General features: G+C 35.5%; 1 protein-coding gene across 2 annotated transcripts in view; it reads left to right on the top strand.

The window, feature by feature from the left end:
- Window positions 1-23378, top strand: part of scn5lab (sodium channel, voltage gated, type V-like, alpha b) — a 139373-nt gene that overhangs the window by 67553 nt on the left and 48442 nt on the right. For both annotated transcript variants that reach the window (XM_026241624.1, XM_026241625.1), the window contains 4 exons: window positions 1765-1873; window positions 6676-6914; window positions 10169-10342; window positions 11705-12061. In XM_026241624.1, the coding sequence (XP_026097409.1) occupies window positions 1765-1873; window positions 6676-6914; window positions 10169-10342; window positions 11705-12061 (879 nt within the window). The remainder of the gene's footprint in view (window positions 1-1764; window positions 1874-6675; window positions 6915-10168; window positions 10343-11704; window positions 12062-23378) is intronic.

Below are 23378 nucleotides of genomic sequence, written 5' to 3'. Positions count from 1 at the left end.
GTAATAATAATAAAAAATTAGTTCATACTGTGATCTCTTGATTTTTGACTTTATCGTAGGCAAATCTGAGTCTAATAAGAGATACATGAGAGATTTCTGAGACGTCTTTTTCTCATCTGAGATGCAGCGAAGTCTACATTTGCCCTTCATTCAATCTCAGTGCTGTCTAGAGAGATATTTTTGATATATTTAAGTGATTTTCTTTCATAAAGGCTTTTGAAATGAAAAGTATGACGTCCTGCCAGAAATATCTGAATTACTCAGAAAGGAAAGGAGTCTGAAAATGGTCTGGACTGTGTGAAGGAGGCACGGATACGCTGTTGTCTTGACGATGTAGTCATGGTTACATAGCAACAGATGTTGAATAAGAGTCGCAGAGGTGGCGTCTGACACACACACGCACACACACACACACACACACACACACACACACACACACGCGGCGGTGTTTCCCACTCGTCTGAACAGCAGGAGTGGATGTTCTGGTGGTTCTGCATCATTCCTTTGATTACCTTCAATCAAAAACACATTATAGAATCAGAGGGTCATTGTTACACACAGACATCATATCATTGACACGAAGTAAACATCTGACGTTTAGAAAACAAACTGATAAAGGCGTTTGTCAAAAATTAACGCATTTCCCCAAACACCCATTATTACTGAAGACATCTGCTGCTGAGGGTTAATCGCTGCTTCTGTTTAGCTCTAAACAGAATGGATTTTTAAATACCATTAGGAGCAGTGAAGATTAAGATGTGTGTGTGTGTGTGTGTGTGTGTGTGTGTGTGAGAGAGAGAGAGAGAGAGTGTGTGTGTGTGTGTGTGAGAGAGAGAGAGAGAGTGTGAGTGTGTGTGTGTGTGTGTGTGTGTGTGCGTGGGGGGGGGTGAGAGTGTGTGAGAGTGTGAGTGTGTATGGGTATGACACAGGTATTACAAGGAGAGGGTGACTTATGAGGACATAACCCATGTCCCCATTTTTCAAAACACTTATAAATCATACAGAATGAGTTTTTTTGAGAAAGTAAAAATGCACAAAGTTTCCTGTGAGGGTTAGGGTTAGGTGTAGGGTTGGTGAAGGGCGATAGAATATACAGTTTCTACAGTATAAAAACCATTACACCTATGGGATGAACACACTTTACACAAAAACAAATGTGTGTGTGTGTGTGTGTGTGTGTGAGAGTGTGTGTGTGTGTTTGTGTGTGTGTAAGAGAGTGTGAGTGTGTGTGTGTGTGTGTGTGTGTGTGTGCATGTGTGTGTGTGTGTGTGAGTGTGTGTGAGAGAGAGTATGAGTGTGAGAGTGTGAGTGTGTGTGTAAGAGAGTGTGAGTGTGTGTGTGTGTGTGTGAATGAGTGTGCGAGTTTGAATGTGCGTGTGAGTGTGAGAGAGTGTGAGTGTGAGAGTGCGTGAGTGTGTATGTGTGTGTGTGAGTGTGAGTGTGAGAGTGTGTGTGTGAGAGTGCGTGAGTGTGTATGTGTGTGTGTATGAGTGTGAGTGTGTGAGAGTGTGAGAGTGCGTGAGTGTGTATGTGTGTGTGTGTGTGAGAGTGTGTGTGAGAGTGAGAGAGTGTGAGTGTGTGTGAGAGTGTGTGAGTGTGTGTGTGTGTGTGTGTGTGTGTGTGTGTGAGTGAGTGCAAGTGTGTGTATGCGTGTTTGTGTGTGTGTGTGTGTGTGTGTCTGAGAGATTAAGTTTGTGCTATAAATCTGCTCTTGTTTATTTCCTCATGAAGTCATTTAGGTGACTGCTGTTGTTGGTTTTTCAGGGACACAATTCCAGCAATGAGCTGAGCAGTATGCTCCTGCCACAGCTGCCCCAGGAGGGACGAGACCGGGCCCTGAGCGCCACCAGCTACATCACTGATGCAATGGAAGGTAGGACACGGCGCCTGACAGAAACACAACACAACAAAAACAAACCAGCCACAATCACACATGAGCCAGAGACGAGATATTAACCCGGAAACAACTCCATATGCATGTAAAATCCACATGCATCTTTTCCAGCAAGGTGCGTGCGAGGACAGGAGAAGTGTCTCCATCTGCTAGCGGTTAATTTCGTCCCCTGAGACGTCGCTCGCTGTTGTTATTCAGAGGAAAGGTGTAACCCTTCCCACTGCAGCTTCATCCTGACACAGCCAGGCTGTGACTTCACCTGGGAAATAAAAGAACCCAGACCCATTTTAGCGACTAAATAATAGCGTAACAGAATGTCCTCGCAGTTTCAAATCTGTTATGGCCATCGGTACAAAGTGTTTTAGGAAACAAAATAGTAGAACGCCTGTAGTAGTTTGTGTATAAATAAATCAAGTGATGAATTCATTTTTATTGTGCGTGATGTTCCTGCTGGGAAATGTGTAAGGGCTCATTCAGACCATGGACGATAACTATAAGTAACTTTGACGCTTTAAATATCGCTTTATGACAACAGAAAGCTCTCAGAACAACTGTAACGATAACAAAGGAATGATAACGTTGAAATAACTTCCAGAGTGATGTTTTTCCAGCTGATGAATAATAAAAGCATTGACAGCCAATTAAAATTCACCTAAGTTTAACGATATTTGGAGACGACAAAACAGCAGCGCACACTAAACCCTATTAAACACAATGTTGTCGGAAGCTAAAGTGAATGCTAATTATTTTTACAGTTATCGTTAAAGGCCAGTTCACACCAAGGACGACAACTATGATGTTTTAATAATCACTCTAATGCTACGAGAATGGTAAAGTTCACACAGTTACAACGATAACAACGCAGAGGAATGATATCGTTGGAATCACTTTCAGAACGATTTTTCGAGTTGAACGAGTTTAACGAAATTGTATTTTAAAGTGGCCGAAGACAAAACGGCAGTGTGCGTGTTAAGACGGTTCAAATTATTAGAAAAAAATAACTATACTGTCAAATAAAAATAAAGAAAATAAGAACAAACAATCTAACTACAAGCAACAGCACGAATAAATACAATAGAGCAAAGATAAAGAAAATAAAGCTTTTTTTCTTTTTTAGGTAGGTCTAACAGTTTTTAGGAACAGAAATGTAATAAAATAATCAAATGAGGAAATAAATTTGCATATTTGACTGTTTAAATTAAAGATGAATCCTTATTAAAATTAAAAAGTTATTTCCCTGTCTTTTGTTGTTTGAAAAACATTAAAAACTTTAAGACAATGCATGGATATAGTACACTAATACTGTACATTCAACCACTTTTAGAGTGATTTATTTTTCAGCTAATGAATAATAAAAATGTTGACAGCCAATCAGAATCTGTGTAAGAGTGTAATCATTTAAAGTGACAGATAAACAAAATGGTATTGCCCACTGGCGTGGACACTAATGTAATTATCTTTGCTAATATAGTTATTATTATAGTTATAGTACTTTTAGCAAAGTAACATGGAGAAACATCAGATCATTGGTGACAAACATCAGGATTCTTCGTCAGAAGTCTCTGTCATACAGTTAGTGTGCTCTCCTCAGAGGACATGAAATGTCACCTGTGAATAAAAATGGCCCATATTTTTTAGTCTTTTCTGGAATCTTGATTGGTCAGCACAAAAGTTGCCAACAGAAGAAGGCCTGAGCTCACAGGGTCTGAGTTTAGATCTGCTAGCATAAGAAAATGCCAATCCTCATTATCACGTATGTGAAAGCTGACACGGCAGGACAGCAGCAGGCCAAATTTACTGTAATGAGCACGCTATGTCAGATGATGCTTACATACGTGTATGATAGATTGCCAGCTACCACTTACCGATTTACTTGTATATAAATATGCTGACACTGGAGTAGCTGTATTGCAGCAGTTCTCTTTACAAAAATGTTACCATGGTAATCGTAGTTAACCCTATGGTTTAACTATTCAGGGCCTGAATATCATATTGTACACATTTTTAATCATTCCTGCAGGGAAATTCTCATTTTCTATGACACGAGCACATTATTTTACACTAATAAACAAATCAAATGGATGAATTTATCGCTGAATAATGATTAAATGATAGTACTACAGTTTTTACATAAATTAGACAAAATATAAGTGAACAAACAGTGTGAATTCTTTATATTTGCATCTAATAACTAACCTAGAAACCACCTAGAAACTGCCCAAATACGCCAACAACTACCGAGCAACACTTGAGAGCACCCAGAACACTGCAAAGCAGCACAGTGTCCTCACAACTACCCAGCACACCTTAGAAACAACGCAGACACCTGAGAAACCCCCAGAAATGACCCAGACACCCCACCATAGAAACCCCTAAAACAATGCAGACACCTTAACAATCCTCTAAAACAAGGCACATACCCTAACAACCCCCTAGAAACAGCCCAACACCCTAGCAACCCTCTAGAAACAATCCAGACACTATAACAGTCTTCTGTAAACAACATAGATTCATTAACAACCCACTGACAGCCCAGACAGCATAGCAACCCCCTAGATACAATACGAACACCCTAGGAACCCCCTTGAAACAATCCAGATACACAGCAATCCCCTAGAAATAACGCGGATACCCTAGCAACTCCCTAGAAATAATACAGACACCATAGAAACCCCCAAAAACAATGCAGACACCTTAACAATCCTCTAGAAACAAGGCACATACCCTAACAACCCCTAGAAACAGCCCAACACCCTAGCAAAACCCTAGAAACAATCCAGACACTATAACAATCTTCTAGAAACAACATAGACACCCTAGCAACTCCCTAGAAACAGCCCAGACAGCCCAAAACACCCTGGCAACCCCTTGAAACAATCCAGATACACACCAATCCCCTAGAATTAATGTGGATAACCAAGCAACCCCCTAAAACGACCCACACAACATAACAATTCGCCGGAAACAACGCAGAGAACTTAGCAACCCCCTAGAAACAATGTCCACCCTAGGCCATGTCCACACTAATACGTTTTCGTTTGAAAACTTATATTTTTCTCTCCGTTTTGGCCTTCCGTCCACACTGAGATGGCGTTTTAAGTTCAATAAAAATGTAGCTTTTGGAAAACGCTCTCCAAAGCAGATAAATTTGAAAACGCTGTCTTCTCATCGTCGTGTGGACTGTGAAAATGGAGGCTTTTGAAAACGATGATGCAAATTTAGTCATGTGACGCATATTATACCAATACATATCCATGTTTATACTAGTATTGTGCACGTTATGTGCTACGTACTTTCACACTATTGCTATAGAGGTGTTACTTTTTAAGTTTTTCTGCATATAACACTCCTGCAAAGATTTACTCGCGATTGCTATTTGCGTCAAAACATGAGGGCAGTTGCGTTATAGTTGAGACATACAATCGTGAGTGTGTGCGACCCGGACGCGTGTGTGAATAGTGAGTTATTTTCGTAAATAAAATTAATCAAATTTCCGGTCAGAAAAACTGCATGAAACCGTCTAATGTCTGTTCCGTCTGTATCATATGCATTGAACTTTTTTGAGGATTTACGCATGCGTAGAAACCAAATTGCATTGACTGCAAGAGTGCAACATAGTGACTGAGGTTAACATGTCATATAGAGGAGGTCTTTCTTTTTCAAAATAAAGCATGCATGCAAGCAATAAATTAATAAATAAAAAATACAATAATTAATAAAATGATTATTCACTTTTTATTTCATAATTAAATTAACTAAAATATAACAATTCTCATAGTTTATCAGTAGCACTCACAAACAATGCTTCATGTAATCTGCAGTTTAGCTCCTGCTGTGTTAAGGTGAACGCGGTCTTAACTGAAGGTCTGTTTGTTGGTCAGTTTCTCTTGTGGAGGATGAAATAAAGGCTGACAGGTCGACTTCACCCGCTGTGGTCCGTCCCACGACCCCAGCGGCTCATCGCAGGAGTTAGTAGCACATTACTGCCGCGGAGCCAAATCTAGAGCCACAAGATGTCCGTCTCTGTCTCATTTCTCATTAGGACGCTTACAGGTTCCTCCTAAACACGCACCCTCGCTTGTCAAGAGCGATTCAACCTCAGTTGGGTAGAAAAACGACATGCTGACCAATTCATGTGGTGTTTGCTACAAGCCAAGAATTTCAATGCTGAGCTGTAAATTACGCTTTTGTCTAAATTAGTTATTAATACTGAACGCAAATGCATGGGAGCATTTGTATAGCACTAGCAAAAAATAAAATGTCATGCACAGTCAGACAGCTAAATAGATTATAAAATCACTTTATCATGAGGCCTCTAATGGATTATGTAAATGTTTTGATTTAATTTATTCCTCCAGACAGGTAAACAGTCCATCCTTACATTACATTACTTTAATATTATGCATAAAATCCTTCTTAACTGGCAGATATCTGTGAAATTACTTCTATGACTCACAGGAACAAGAACAAACTACACGGAGAACCAATCAGAAACACTAGACGCCTGTCAATCATTATACACTTTCAAGCTAGCTGGCTTCGGATTGGCTGACATGGCTTTGGAGGGCGGGGTTTACAGAATGTGTACAAAGTGATTGAAGTTAGTGAAATGGCTGAAACTTCAAGTTTGAAAACTATAACTAATATGATCTGAAGGTCTTATAATGAAGCATCAAGGAACAGATATGGATATGGAACCCTATACGACCACCAAATGTGGTTCTTGCGAAGAAAACGAAGCTAATGAAGAATGCATGGGTCATTTGTTTTTATGCTGACAGAGCTGGAGGAGGCGCAGCAGAAGTGTCACCCGTGCTGGTACGTGTTTGCACACAAGTATCTGGTGTGGACGTGTTCCCCCGACTGGCTGAAGGTGAAGGAGTGGGTGAAGTTCATGGTGAATGATCCGTTCCTGGACCTGACCATCACTATCTGCATCGTTCTCAACACGCTCTTCATGGCTCTGGAGCACTATCCCATGACAGACGAGTTCAACCGCATGCTGTCTGTGGGGAACCTGGTGAGTTCCCCTACTTCTGAGTATTTACTGCACTTCTTCCTGTCACTAAAGATGCATTCATATATGCATCTACTGACTTTAACTATAATTATTGGTTTTATTTTGTAACATTTATTGATATATTGAAATATATCTATTTTAGCATTTAAATATTTGACAATGTTAATATTGTAAATCTATTCAAATTAAATATAACAAATATATTTTTTATATTATATTATATTATATTATATTATATTATATTATATTATATTGTTTAAAAATATATATTTTATGTATTTTTTTATTGTACTGTACATTACCATTTTAAAGTTTGGTGGTTGGTAAGATTTTTCTTTTTTTATGTTTTTGAAAGAAGCCTCTTTTGCTCACTAAGGCTGCACTTATTTGATCCGAAACACAGTAAAAAAATTAATATAATTTTTTGAATGTAAAACAGCTGATTTATATGTGAATATCTATTAAATTGTAATTTATTTCTGCGATGTGCAGCTGTATTTTCAGCATCATTACAGATAAAACAGAAATTTCAAAAGAACAGCATTTATTTGAAATAGAAATCTTTTGTAACATTATAAATATCTTTACTGTCACTTTTGATAAATTTAATGTGCTCTTGCTCACTATTTTATTAAAAATTAAATAAATAAATTTAATAATTGACCCTAAATGGTAATGTTATGCGTATAAGCTATATATATTTAAACAAATAATAAATTATATATATATATACACACACAAAGACACACACACACACACATACATATTTCTAATATATTTCTTCACAGTTACTGAAAAAAACCCCCGAAACACAGCATTCTTGTATAAAAATCCCCATTTTAATAATTAATCAAGAAGCAGATGTTGCCATCACCTTTATTTGTTGTACAGGTCATGGAGAATCAGGTGTAGCACATTGCATTGTGGGAAACAGCAGCCGGCGCAGTGTAATCTGATTGTATTCGGCTCATTTCAGTGCACTGAATGTAAACTGCAGAAGTAGTGATGGTAGCATGATACTGAATGTTGTTTGGAGATATAGATACTGTAGATGAGAGTCATATGAGGACGCTCTGATCAATACGGCTCTCTTCACATGAGCGCAGCACTGATCTGGACGAGTGTTGAGATCTCAGAGACGTCTGCTAGTTTGTGCACGACTGACGCTGTTATCGACTGTCATCTGTAGATTAAAGTGAAGAGCCGCTCAGTGCTTTCTGAAGGGTCAGTCTCACTCAGAACACGTCCAGCTCATGCTTTATCCTACAGCCTATAAGAAAGAAAGGTTTTGATGCAATGACATATATTGTATTTTTATATATAGTTTGCAGCATCTTTTAAAATTTGTCTTTATTGCAGCTTTTTCAGTCCAGCCTTGATAAAGTGTGAATGTCTCTAAAGCTGTCAAACTCATATTTTATCCTACAATCTAAAGCAAAAAATAGCTGTGATTTAAAAAGTTATTTTATATTTTTTTATTATTTATTATATTTTGTGTGTGTGTGTGTGTGTGTGTGTTATTTTATTTATTTTTTTATATCTGATTTTACATTTTATTTTATTTTAAATGTGACTTGAATGTCTGTCATGAGATTCACTTTCAAAGAGGATGAAGATGTAATTTTCTAGGTAAAATAAATAAATGAATAGAAAATAAAAAATAAAGATAAAAATATGCATTTTAATATATAATATAAATTATATTTTGCATATCATTATTAGTATTATTTTAATTCTTCCTAGTTTCTTCACCCGGTGAAAGTCATGTCCTGCTCATATTTTTTATATAAAATATTTTTATTTTATTTTATTTTATTTTATTTTATTTTATTTTATTTTATTTTATTTTATTTTATTTTATTTTATTTTATTTTATTTTATTTTATTTTATTTTATTTTATTTTATTTTATTTTATTTTATTTTATTTGCTTAGAATGTCTGGCAAATATTAGGTGTATGTTTCAGAAATGTGAATGCACTCACATTAGCCCAGAATCTACTTTTTTGTCACTCCAAACATTTCATCTATCTGTCCCGTTATCAAAATCTGTGTGCCTTTTTATATATTCTTTTATTTATTTTACATTTGTTGATGGGCTGAAATGTTTTCTGAGGGTGTTTTCATGAGCTTCGTTCTCAAAGAGCCGTAGCTGTTCCTCCAGATCTCGGTTTATTGGTTAGATTAAAGAGGTAATTAGAGGATGTGAGGCAGAAGCTCTGCTCATCTTCAGGACGTGTTTGAGTGACTCCTCCTGTGTGTTTCCTGTTTCTGTGTCACGTATCACACGCTCGGATCTCAGATACAAGAAACAGAGCAAACAGCTGCTGTAGATACACGCACCTCACAATCATGTCAACAAACCACCTGTCATTCATAACGTTCCTCACAAGCCCCGCCCCTTCTGTGTTTGTTTGTTTTTAAACATTTTGCTTAATTAAATATAATTGTATAGTACTCTGAAGTACATAAAAATTAAGTAGAAAATGTAATTAAATAAAACAAAATCAGTGTTACATATCTATTTTATAGTTTTAGTTAGTGATTACAATGAGCAGGATAAAAACTATATTGTTCGCAAAATGTAAGATTTAATTTTTTTGTGCTTTTGTAATTTTTAGGAGCATTTTTTTATATATAAATATTTGTATTTAGCTTTAATACATTTTTAAAATTGTTTTAAAATTGTATTTAATTTTATTAATAATAACTTTTCATTTTTTTATTGTAAATTATTTATAATATTTTTCAGTTAATTATAGTAATAACTCTGCGTAGAGTAAATATACTTACATGAAAAAAATTAAAATATATATTTTGTTTAATGAAAATGAAGGATAACTATTAAATTCATAATTTTTTTATATTTAAATTTATGCATTGTTAATTTCAAACTACAGCATTTGAAGTTCTTTTATTTTTTTTATCTGTAAAAATGAAACAATGTAAATACAGTCATTATTTATATTATGACATTTAAATATTTATTTACATTATACATTTATTTATATTTATTTAAACATTCAAATGCATATTTATTTTTATGTTTATACAATTTATACACTCTTTACACAATATGTATATGTTTATTTGCATAATGTACATAAATATAAGATTTTTTTTTTTGCAGTTCAAGCAGTTCATCTGGATCTGATTCCCGTAGATTGCATTACAATCTACATTTAGTGAAAGTAGCTTTGGTAAAAGCATCTATCAGATGCATGAGTTAAATCTTCCAATCTCTGTTCTTCTCAGGTGTTCACAGGGATCTTCACAGCGGAGATGGTCCTGAAGATCATCGCTCTGGATCCCTATTATTACTTTCAGCAGGGCTGGAACATCTTTGACAGTCTGATCGTGAGTCTGAGTCTCATGGAGCTGGGTTTGTCCAACGTGGAGGGTTTGTCCGTCCTGCGCTCCTTCAGACTGGTAAAACATGCAAAAAACACTCATCATTCTTTCAAGACCCTGCATCGTACAGTATTTGTTGAATGAAAGCCTTAGTTTTGGGGTGCTGATTAGTTTAATATAATTGTATAGTACTCTGAAGTGCATAAACATTAAGTAAAAAATGTAATAAAACAAAATCAGTGTTATATTAAGAGACCAGATCCATTTTGTATTTTTAGTTAGCGATTAAAATAAGCAGGATAAAAATCTATATTGTTTGCTAAATTTAAGATTTAATTTTTTAATGTTCTTTTGTCATATATATTTTCAATATTTTTATTTCGCTTTGATACATTTTTAGAATTTTAGAAGTTTTAATTATTTTTCATTTATTTTAAAAAATTTTTTTTACAATAGTTTCATTTAATAATAGTAATAAATCGTAGAATAAATATACATACATGAATAAATTAAAATATATATTTAAAAAGAAAAAGTCTGTTTTCCTTAATCAGCAGAAAAACGTCCACAAACCCACATAAGAAATATAGATTTACAGTGTTTTATGATAAAGTTCCAATTATTTCTGATGTTTTCTGAACATTCAAAACGTCAAGTTCTTTTATGTCTATATATATTTATTCTAAGAAGGCGAATGGAATGTTTGATTTGAACATTTTGCAAACATTGTGGGGAATGTTACATTTGAATGTTCTCTGAACATTCTGAAACGAGTAGTTACATTTAAAAAATGTTACATCAACATCCAACTGAAAAAAAAAAAAAACTTTCCATGAAAAATATATAAGTAACATTTTAAAAAGACATTATTAAAGATTAGATAACTTTGAACAAGCATTAATGGACAAACATTTGCTCATAACTTTAAAAGAAGGTTTCTTGTTTGGTGAAGACGTGATTCTTTTTCTTTTCTTTTTCAATTTATTCAGTTTATTCAGCCAATTTGAACATGTATCAATGAATCTGAAGAAGTAATTTCATAATTTTACAATTATGGCCAGAAGAAAGTGCAGACATGACTCAGATGTTTTCTGTGTTACATCCAAAAAATCTCATGTATTTACATTTTCAATACTTCTTTAAAAGCTTGCTTATTTATTTATCTTTTATTTTTATAAGTGCATTAAAGCTGATACACAAAGTAGCTATACATACTGTATATATACAGTAATGTAAAAAATATTAACTGATCAAAAAAACGTGTTAAATTTTTTTCTGATTAGTTTGTTGCTCTGTTTTTGTTTTAACTCAGCATCATCACATGTCATATTCAGTCATATTAGGCCTTTTTCACAGCTCAACAGGATTTTTCCAGATGCATGACTCTGTGTTATCAGTGTTTTATACTGAATGTCGTTGAAATCAACTCTTCTCCTTCAGCTGCGAGTCTTCAAGCTGGCGAAGTCGTGGCCGACGCTGAACACGCTCATAAAGATCATCGGGAACTCGGTGGGCGCTCTGGGGAACCTGACCCTGGTTCTGGCCATCATCGTCTTCATCTTCGCTGTGGTCGGCATGCAGCTGTTCGGGAAGAACTACGAGTCGTGCGTGTGTAAGATCTCCAGGGACTGTACGCTGCCTCGCTGGCACATGAAGGACTTCTTCCACTCGTTCCTCATCGTGTTCCGGGTCTTGTGCGGAGAGTGGATCGAGACCATGTGGGACTGTATGGAAGTGGCCGGACAGCCGCTCTGCATCCTGGTCTTTATGCTGGTCATGGTCATCGGGAACCTGGTGGTGAGTGCTGGAGCTCTTTTTATTCTCCCTGGCTTCATGTTGTGTCTCAAAGCGCCTTCAATTTTTAAAGAAAATGAGCTGAACCTTGTGGAAAGATCTTGAGGTGTTTCTTTATTGTCACTGGGTCTCAAAGCAGATTTAAGATTTGAGGAAATAATCTGAAGATATAAAAAAATATATTGGTTAAAACTAGTAATTGAGAGGTACATTAAATTATTAGAATTTTTTTCATTTTTAGTAATTTTGTTATGTTTCTTTTTATTAGTTTTAGTGCTTTAAAATAAGGCTATATAGTTTTTTAATAAATTTTTAATTCAGTTTTAGTTTTTCTTATCATAGTAAAACAAATTAAACTGTGAATCAAAGTGAGAAAAGTAAAAAAAAAAAGTATTGTTATTTTTTATTTTAATTATATATATATATATATATATATATATATATATATATATATATATATATATATATATATATATATATATATGTATTTATATATGTATGTATTTATATATATGTATTTATAAATGTATGAACTTTAAACAAAATAAATGTTAATTGAAATAAAAAAAAAAAATTTTAACTTTTTTTATACATTAATAATTGTATTATAAAATTATATAATTTATATAACTAAAATATAAAAAATTTATATATAATTGTAACATTTTTTCAGAATAAAATGATCAAAGGTTTATGTAAAAACAAATTAAAAGTCATCTTCATGGTCCAGGTTTTGTTTAGTTTGAAACGAGCAGAGCGTGATCGTTAAGGGTTTGAAATTGCATCTTTATATTGGCTGTTGTTTGAAAAGATCATGTCAGACATGATTCATAAAGCAGAGCTGCTGTTGTTATTGCTAAGGGTCATATTTGCACTGTCTCTGATTAACGCAGACCATTTACTCTGTTTGAAACTAGCCGGTGCTGATTAAACAGCAAAAACACAAATTGATAAAGTAATTCAAATTATTTCTTTTGATTTGGGTGCATACTAATATAATTAATGGGTCATTACACCACGCATGCTTTTATTTAAAAGGACATTTGTTATTTAGAGGATGGTTTTTAATCAACTTGTGCACTGATTTCCCCTGGAGCATCTGGGGTGAATTGTTCAGCTCAGTGGCTCATGGGTAATTGATCTCAATAACTCGCTAGGTCCTGTGAGGCCCCAAATGTGGGATTGAACCTTTAACATTTGTGTTTTTTTTATCACACATGCATTTTAAGCTGAAATGTGTGGCACCGAATGGAATTACAAAAATAATGATTGTCTCCGAACAGGTTTCCAGCATTCAAAAGTTTGGGGTCGGTCATTTTAGGCTACATTTATTGGATTCAAAATACAGTAAAAATGTGATATAGTTTTAGAATTTAAAATAATGGTTTTCTATGTGAATACTTTGTGAAATGAAATTTATTCATGTGATGCTCCGCTGTATTTTCAGCATCATTCCTCCAGTCTTCAGTGTCACATGATCTTCAGAAATCAGAATAATATGATGATTTGCTGCAATGATACAGTGTTACAAAGTTGTAAACGAAAGTACATTATAAATGTATCTCTAGTCATTTTTGATACATTTTATGAATACTTGTTGAATAACAGTATAAAATCAAAATAACGACTTTTGAACAGTAGTGTAATTTATTTGTTGAAATTTAGATTTTTCAACCCTGAGCTCAGTTGCAAACGCAAACCCTGTGAGATTTCTCCATCTAGACGGTAAGCGCTACTGTAAAATAAGTGTGCAGATTGCATCTGGGCCTGTTTATAAGATACTGATATTACATAACCAAGGGTTTGTTGCAGATGGAAATGAATGCTCACCGAGCGATTAACACATGCAAATGTGAGTCCAGGGGAATGGAGACGCCATGTGTCTAACCGTACGAGGGCTTTTCCGTCCTCGCTGTGGGACTGATGAGACTGATGAGTGTGCTTCTGCCGATCGAGCATGTCAGTCGCTCGAATACTGCGACCTGATCTTTCCTGCATGATTTCATTTGCATACGGCAGTTAAAGGTCAAATAGTTGTACCTTTGTTACACCATCGATATTTTTAGATCACTCTGACTAGTCACTTAGAGACTTTGGAAGCATTTACAAGGGCCAGAGGGCGTGACGCATAGCATGTTGGGTAATATGTTTATAAATTTGCACACAATGCATTTGATTTGCAAACACTCCTGTTTTGAGTGCTGATCTCAAGATGCACATGGATTTCTGAATCTGAGATCCAAATATAGTGAGCTACCCACCTAGGTGGTATTTTAAGGCATCAGCCGTCAGTATTTTAAGGTGTTCTATCTTTTTTGCAGAGACAACAGTCCCAGAATGCATTGTGATACGCTTAGTGAAAATAATCCATGCAAACAGTTGGACGAGAGAAATGCATATTATGGCTTTATAATTCATTTAATTCTAAAAAGTATTGATTAAAAAATAGATCAAAACTAGAAATGGACTGTGTATGCAGTATTTGTGTGTGCTGTGTGTTTTATGCTTATTAGATTATAAAATTAGGATATTGATCGTAATTACTCCATCTGTGTCTCTGTCCCTCGTATCCAGCATTATTTGCTTTACTTCCCTCATTTGTTTTAGAATCTTATGACTATGAATTTCTTTATTTTATTTTATTTTATTTTAATAAAATTAAATCAAATTTAATTAAATTTAAAAAAAATCTGGTTTAGAAAGAATTTTCATTCAGAAATTTTAAGTAAATCTCAGAATTAATTAAAAAAGTAATATAAAGTAAAACATCGAATTAAATGTAATATTTTTAAGTACAAATAATAAAAATGTATTTCTTGTAAAAAGTACTTTAAAAAATATATTTATTTACATTGTGTGCATAGTAGTTTTTATTGTAATTAATTATAACTTATATAAAACTATATATAAGTAATAAACATGAGATTTTTAATGGGAATTTTGGGTGAAATTTTAATGAAGATAATGCCAAAATAATAAAAATCCATTCAAAATCTTTAAGCAAACTATTTTATTTTATTTCATTTTTTAATAGTATGCATTGTATTTTTTTATTTAATAAATTATAATTAAATAATACTTTTTTTTTTATAATTATTCATACTTATTTTAAGGCATCTGGACAAGATAATTTTCAACACTGTTTTTGTAATAGTAATGAGAATAAGAGTTGTTTTTTTTTGTTTTTGTTTTTTTGTTTTTTTGGGTTCATGCAGATATTGTAAAAATAATAATAATAATAAAAGGTTAATTTTTCCTTATGCAAAACCTAATGTCTTACTTTTGCTTTTCTTTACTATGTTTTAAAAACGATTAAACCGTTTTTATAAGTGCAGGTTGCATGTGTTTGTTTAAGGTTATGACGTGTCACCATACCTTCTGTCTTAGCTGTTGTAATATGAGAAAGCCACTAAAGCTCTCATTAATCTTCATTTGTAAGTGAACGAAGGGCTCAAAGATCAAACACGGCTGGACGGCACCTGTAGTGCGTTAAATGTGTATGCAAGGCTGATTATTCAAGCATTTATATCATTAAATGTGGTTTGAAGCGTGTTTGATGTGAATAACAGGTGACACGAGATGCTGCATTCGCCAGATTCCTGCGGGAATTCCAGCCGGAGAAGGCTAGCGAGCTGCTGAGTGCTTGTAGGTCATTGGGTTGAAGTGTGCAGGTGAGACGCTGATGTTGGGTTGGTTTGTAAAAGCTCAGGTGAACAGATCAGGGCGACCTATTCTTAGCATGTGTGTGTGTGTGTGTTTGTGTGTGTGTGTTCGGAGTCCGTCATCACTCCAGATGGATGTGGACACGCTGGGATCGATGCACCTGTGTGGATAATCACAATTATTCAAAGCCCGGCCGGGTAACTGGAGAGCTGAAACTGATGTTATCAGATCTGGCTTGTGATGACAAATCCATAACTGTGATCCAAAACCCGTCGAGCTGCTGCGGTGTCCTGATGTAGAGCACACTACTTAGGGAACATCAGGAGAGTCTTGAATTACAAGTGATTTCAATAGGGTTTGACGTTAGTATGTTATAATAATCATAACACACATGCAGCATATACAAATACTGAATTAAATTGATAAGTGACCGCAGTAAAATATGCAATACATTGATCAAAAGGGACAGTAAAGACAGTTGCAAAAGATATATATTTCAAATAAATGCTGTTCTTTTGAACTTTCTATTCATCTTTGTATCCTGAAAAACTAAAACGCATCAGTTTCCACAAAAGTATGAAGCAGCACAACTGTGTTCAACATTGATAATAATCAGAAACATTTCTTGAGCAGTAAATCATCATATTTTCATGATTTCTGAAGATCATGTGACGCTGAAGACTGGAGGAATGATGCTGGAAATTCAGCTGCACATCAAATAAATAAATTACATTCAAATAGATATTCACATAGAAATCAGCTGATTTAAGTTGTAATAATATTCCAAATTTTTACTGTATTTTTTATCAAATAAATGCAGTCCTGGTGAGCAGAGGAGACTCTTTCAAAAAAATTGAAGCTGTTTTATTTTAGTATCGCTGAGATACTGTTATAGTTTTAGTTCATATATAAAAAAAAAAATTAGCTTTAATTTTTCCTGTGTTCATTTTAATTTTAGTTCATTTTTTTACATTTGTTTTGTTTTAATATTTTTTTTAGTACATCAAGGTGAACTACATGAAAACGAGCTGACATAAGTTTTTCAGTTACCATTTTTACTTTATTTCCACTATTTTAAACGTTTTACAATTTAGTTTTAGTTGATAATAATAACCCTTGCCTCTTAATCTACTTGCATTTTTGTTCTGTCACCACTTTTCTTTAAATGCTAAAGAATGACTAAATATTCTAATTTTAAATTAATCAAGACTTTTATGGACTTTCCAACCGAACAGCAACAACAAAAAGAGACGAATGTCCCAATTTGTCCCTGTCAGTCTCTTCTGCTCCCATCCACTCCTCTGATATTTAGTCCTGATTACAACGGCTCCCACCAGTCTTCTTATTCTTGTATGTCATTCTTCAGACTGAAGCTCAGTGAGTGTTGGAGAAACCTTATATCGGAGAGTTTACTTCACGTCTGTCTCAGTGAGCAGCTAGTGTTTGCTGTGAGCATTCGTCAGCATCATCCTGTCCTTTTAGGGAGAAAACTCTTGTTCGATGGCTGATCGCATGAGCCGCCTGTGATTGTCACCTCCAGATAAGAGTGTGTAACGGGATCTGGGGCTTCAGCTCTCTTCAGCTATGTGTGTGTGTGTGTGTGTGTGTGGATTCTCCTGAATGCTTCTGGTTAATTCAACAGTTTGGCTGCCGGCAGTTAAACATCTCATGGGTGTAAAGTGGGATTCTGGGTCTGGCTTTTCGATTTTGTTTGGAAATTTTACATTATTATCAGAGATGAAAGAGTAACATTTTGTTTGCATGTACATTTATAAATTTGAATGTAAACAGACAACGTTTTTGTTCGGAGATTTTTGTCATTTTTTCATTGCATTACTTTATATATGTTCACTGTGGCTTAATTTACTCTCAAACATTTTAGTTCATCTTATGTAATCAAATGTAAAATTTAACTATTTATTTATTTAGATTTATTTATTTTACATAGTTTACCATTGAAATTAAGACGAAAAAAATGTATATTCTTGAAAAAAAAAAAGTTTTAATAAATTATATTAATAATATTTACAATAGTAATATATTTCTGTCATAATTTCTTCTAGTTAGACCAAACTTTTATTTTGGCGAGGTGTAGTGAAGAAATTGAACTTTCTGTGTGTTCAAAATACATTGTATTATTATTATTATTATTATTATTATTATTATTATTATTAATTTGAGAATTATATTTTATTGTGCAGCAGTAATTTATTTCTAATATCATTTTTTCATGTTAAATTGAACTTTTATTTTGACGGGTTGTAGTGAAGATCTTGTCGATTTTCTGTGTATTTGATGATGGTTTTTATCAAATAAATTGGTGAAATACTAATACTGTGACTCTCTTAAATACTTTAATCGTATGAATTTTTGTTATGTATTTTGTTTACGCCATGAAGTTTTGCTGCTGATATGGTTAAAAATAATTTTATTATTTATTTATTTAGCAGACACTTTTGTTCGAGAGAATTGTTAAAGTAAAGCGCCTGAGGAAAACACTCTGTTAGCTTAGAGTCGAAGCGTCTTTGCCAAAAAACAAAGTAATTAGGTGTATTTCATGTTCCAAAACAAAAAACACAAATATTATATCGGAAGAACTTTGATAAAATTAAGTTTAGATTTTTTTTCGGCTGTCGTTACATCTGAAAAAAAGCACAGCTGATTCCCTTCGGGGTCAAAGGTGATTCAGGATCACTGTGACCCCTGCTGAACATCTGCTACTGTAGACTGGAGTTAATCGAAAAACAACTAGACAACAATTGGGGGGTGTTTTGGGAATGTGAGTCAAGATTGATTTTGTTTACTTTCACATATTTTTGTAAGAAGAATCTCTTTTATTTAAATTTCCAGATTTATTTTGGTAATATATAAATAAAATACTCTGTAGAGAAGTCATGATCAGACTGAAGCGTTCAGATTTATACCATACTATTATACTATAACATATTATACCATTTAAAAAGTTTTGGGGTTGGTAAGATTTTTAAAATGTTTTTAAATAGTCTCTTCTGCTCACCAAAGCTGACTTAAAAAAAAAAAAAAGAAATACAGTACATTTTTTATATAATATTATAATTGAAAATAGATGTTTTTTATGTGAATATATTATAAAATTTAAATTATTTCTGTGATGCTCCGCTGTATTTCCAGCATCATTCCTCCAGTCTTCAGTGTCACATGATCTTCAGAAATCAGAATAATATGATGATTTACTGCTCAAGAAACATTTCTGATTATTATCAGTGTTGAACACAGTTGGGCTGCACTTGTGGAAACTGTTATACATTTTATATTCCAGGATTCACAGATGAATCGAAAGTTCAAAAGAACGGAATTTATTTGAAATAAAAAATATTTTTTAATATTATTAATGCTACTTTTGATCAGTTTAATTCATTCTTGCTAAATGAAAGTAATAACACATGTAAGGCATGTAATATAGTTCATGTTTGTGTATTGTTTCTGCTCTTTGTGTTTACCAGCCGTTGACTGATGGACACATTTGCCACCTGTTGTTTCGTCAAAGCTAGCGTATGATGCTCAGCTGTCTGAGGTAATGCTGTATTTTAGCCTGTGGTCGTTGTGTTGGGTCAGTGTGGGTGCTCTCGTCGAGGCATGTGATACACGCAGCACCTCAGATACCTGCGGAACGAGCTCACAGATCCTCCATGTTACAGTCGTTCTCTCAGTGTGTATTTTAAGTGTAAGTGGGCAGGTGTAGTGGTGAGAAAGACCCAGCGAATCGTCCTCGCTTAGACGCCTTAGCTAATGAAGTGTAACACCGAAACAGTGTCCCGAGGGACATGTCATAATGTTCTCTTTTGTTGGACAACAGGTTTAGTAACGCTTCTCATTGCAAGGGAAGATGTTCGGAGTGTGTTGCTTTTCAATTGAATTTCATGGAGGGGGGGGAGGGGGGGTGTATTTTCATCTCAGCACGAAAGTTCACCGGCACACAAACAGAGCCAATTCCGAGGAAAATAAAACATAGAAACTATTTAAACGCAAAACCACAACAACAACAAAAAGCGCAATTCACAATTGCGTCTTGAACTGTGGATATCGTTTCCGAAACGGTTTAATATTATATTAAGAATTGTAACATCCCCAGTTGATAGAGTGTGCTGGGTGGTTTCCAAGGAGTTTTTGGGTGGTTTCTAGAAGCTTGCTAAGATGTTCCTATGGGGTTGCTCAATTTCAAGCTTTTATTGTCATTGCATCGGAATGCGATGAAATTTCAGAGACTACACAGAGGTGCTACAATATGATAACCACATACACATAGACCACAATAACATAATCAAAGTCGTATGTACCTCCGTGTTCCAGGTGCTCCAGAGCTTCATGGAGTGCTGTAGCAATGGATTCCTCTGTACACCTGTTGGCCCTATAAGCAAATTGGTAGCGGTCAAAAGTGCGAGGGAGGCTGGGTTTAATGTGACTCAAAACCAGTCTCTCTAGACACTTTGCAACAACAGATGTAAGTGCAACTGGTCTGTAGTCATTTAAATTGCCTGCAGCAGGCTTCTTAGGGACGGGAATGATAATGGCTGATTTAAGGCAGGCTAGTATTATGGCTTGTGACAGGGACCCATTAAAAATGCCTGTAAAGACAGCTGTAGTCACAGGCCGTAAGTACCTTTCCAAGCACTCCATCAGGCCCTGCAGTCTTTCTTGGATTTATTGACCTGAACACCTGTCTCACCTCATATTCCTGTACAGTCAGTGTCTGGGTGCCTGTATCAGGAAGGGATGTATGTTGAACTGGAGAATTCATTTCAAAGCGAGCAAAGAAACTGTTCAGCTCCTCTGCCAGTGATGCACTGCTGTTACAGACAGTGGTGGCATTGCCCCTTGAAGTCTGTAATGTGCTGCACTCCCTGCCACACATGCCTTGTGTTATTGCCAGTAAAATGTTCCTATAGCTTCCTATATCCACCAGTTTAGCATTTTTGATGGCTCTTTTTAGGTTACACTGTAAAGGGTCCTGTCACCTGATTTGAAGGCCATATCACGTGCTCCGAGGAGAGTATAGACTTCTGACGTCATCCAGGGTTTCTGGTTTGGAAAAAACCCGGATGTACTTCTCCTCAATGTCAATGCAGCTGGCAATGCAGAACAGAAGAGTTTGTGTATATTCTGCTACAGATTGGTGTTTAAATAAGTCCCATTTAGTCCTAGCAAAACAGTCTGGTAGTTGGAATAGTGCTCCCTCAGGAGAGGTTTTGATAGTTTTAGTAGTTGGATTCATCCGTTTCCTGAGGGGAGTATAGGCTTGGACAATGAACAGTGAGACATGGTCAGATAGACCCAGATGCAGTAGAGCCACAGCTCTATAGCCATGCTTGATATTAGAATACACACAATAAAGTGTGTTACTTGGTACATTTTACACGTTGTGAAAATTTTGGAAGGACATGTTAAGGTGTTCTGGGAGGTCACATTTGAGCAATCATAGCAGTTAGGTTTGCTTAACCCCCAGAATATGTCATTTATCTGGCAGATTGTGCTGGTATTTTATCAGAAGCTCCTCCTGTGTTAAAACTCAATGGCGTCATTAGCTTTCATGGGCTCTTAATGTTTTCTGGAGTGCATTATTTTATTAGCGAGGCCTCGAGAGGCCCTGAAGAGTGTTATTGCTCTGACTGTATGGAGCTCCAGATAAACCGGAGGAGCATCAATCACGAGGCTCCGCCCTCTATTATAATGGACTCAGATGCAGCAGCTTCTGCAGACGACTGAGGGGCGAGTGGGATGTGTTCTCGAGGACCACTTCAGGGTTCCAGAGCCTGCTAATGAATGTAAATGATTAGTGCTCTTAATTGAAGGGGAGGTCTTCGTGGAGACAGAATTATAAAATTATGTATTGATGTCATTCTGTTTTGTCATTCTTTCCATCCATCCTTCTGCCATTCCGTCCCTCCATCTATCCTCCATTCTGTCCATCCATCCATCCACCGTTCTGTCCACCCCTCCATCCATCCATCAGTCCATCCATTCATTCACTGTTCTATCCATCCATCCATCCACTGTTCTGTCCATCCCTCCATCCATCCATCCATCCATCCACTGTTCTGTCCACCCCTCCACCCATCCATCAGTCCATCCATTCATTCACTGTTCTGTCCATCCATCCATCCATCCATCCATCCATCTATCCACCATTCTGTCCATCCATCCATCCGTCTATCCACCATTCTGTCCATCCATCCATCCGTCTATCCACCATTCTGTCCATCCATCCATCAATCCATCCATCCATCCATTCTTTTACCATTCCATCCATCCCTCCATCTATCATCTATCCACCATTCTGTCCATCCATCCATCAATCCATCCATTCATTCACTGTTCTGTCCATCCATCCATCCATCTATCCACCATTCTGTCCATCCATCCATCCATCCATCCATCCATCCATTCATTCACCGTTCTGTCCATCCATTATCCATCTATTGTTTTATCTATCATTCTATCTATACATCCATCCATCCATCCATTTGGTCATTCTGTTCTTCTATCTATCTATCTATTCATCAAATCCTCATCCATGTGCTCAGGTCAAATATTTCACCGTATTAAGAAATAAAAGATTTAAAGCCTCTTCAGTCTGAACTGTAATCGTAGCAAATTCTTCCAGAAACACTTGAGTCACAGTTCCATGAATTCAAATAACCTGTTTATTTCAGGATAATTACAGGATGAGTCAGTGCAGGTGATAGGGAGTGTGTGTGTGTGTGTGTGTGTTAGGCTCCACCCCCTGCTGCTCTCACACACCTCATGTATCCTCCTCATCCTCAGGTGAGCTCCACCTGCCACATCAGAAGCACAACAAACCAGCACGGCTTCCTCTGCCCTTTAAACCTGACGGCACTCGCCACGCTTAACTGCGTCCAGAGACCACAGCTTATTATTTCCTTGTCCTGAGGTGTTGGGAATGTAATGTTAGTGTTTGTGCAGTCACAAGTACAGTATGCAGTGGAAATGCAAAATGGGAAAATGTATTTAAGTAGCAGAATTAGTCCAAAAGTCACATCAAATAAACCCACAAACCAGCCCAATTAGGTAAATTTCAGCATGAAACGGGATCAAATACATCACGCTTGTTTTTTTTAAACCCTCTGAACTGGACACGAAGCCCCTGGTATCGGGACGGTGCTGGGGATTCAAGGCCAGCTGATAGAGCGTCTCATCTCACATATTGAAATGCCACGTTGGTGGCCGAGCCGTGATTTATTCCTCTGTGGGTCCTTGGCTTTGCTGCAGAGAGGGAATATGAGCATACAGCAGTTTATTGTGGCTCAGGTGAGGTGGTGAGAGATGTGCTGGGACTTTAGTGAGTGATGAACATCCAACAGACTTACACTGAATATCACTGAGACTTGAGGGTACAGGGTTACTACTTTTGTTAAGGAAAATTAAAATATAAAGATGGAATAAAATACAATTTAAATTCATTCGTGACATTCAAGAACTAAAATTATTAACTGGAAGATTTTTAAAAAAAAATGAACTAAAATGTAAAATAAATAAACCTAAAAAAAAAGTAAAATCTAAAATGTATAATAAATAATAAAAATAAAAAAATAATATATTATTGTAAAAATGTAAAAAAAAAAAAAGAAAAAAAAGAAAATACAACTTAAATTTAAATAAA

This window comes from Carassius auratus, linkage group LG49B (genome assembly GCF_003368295.1).
Source record: "Carassius auratus strain Wakin linkage group LG49B, ASM336829v1, whole genome shotgun sequence".
Lineage (NCBI taxonomy): Eukaryota > Metazoa > Chordata > Actinopteri > Cypriniformes > Cyprinidae > Carassius > Carassius auratus.
The sequence above is the reverse complement of the archived record's forward strand: the minus strand, read 5'-3'. Positions and strand labels throughout refer to the sequence as shown.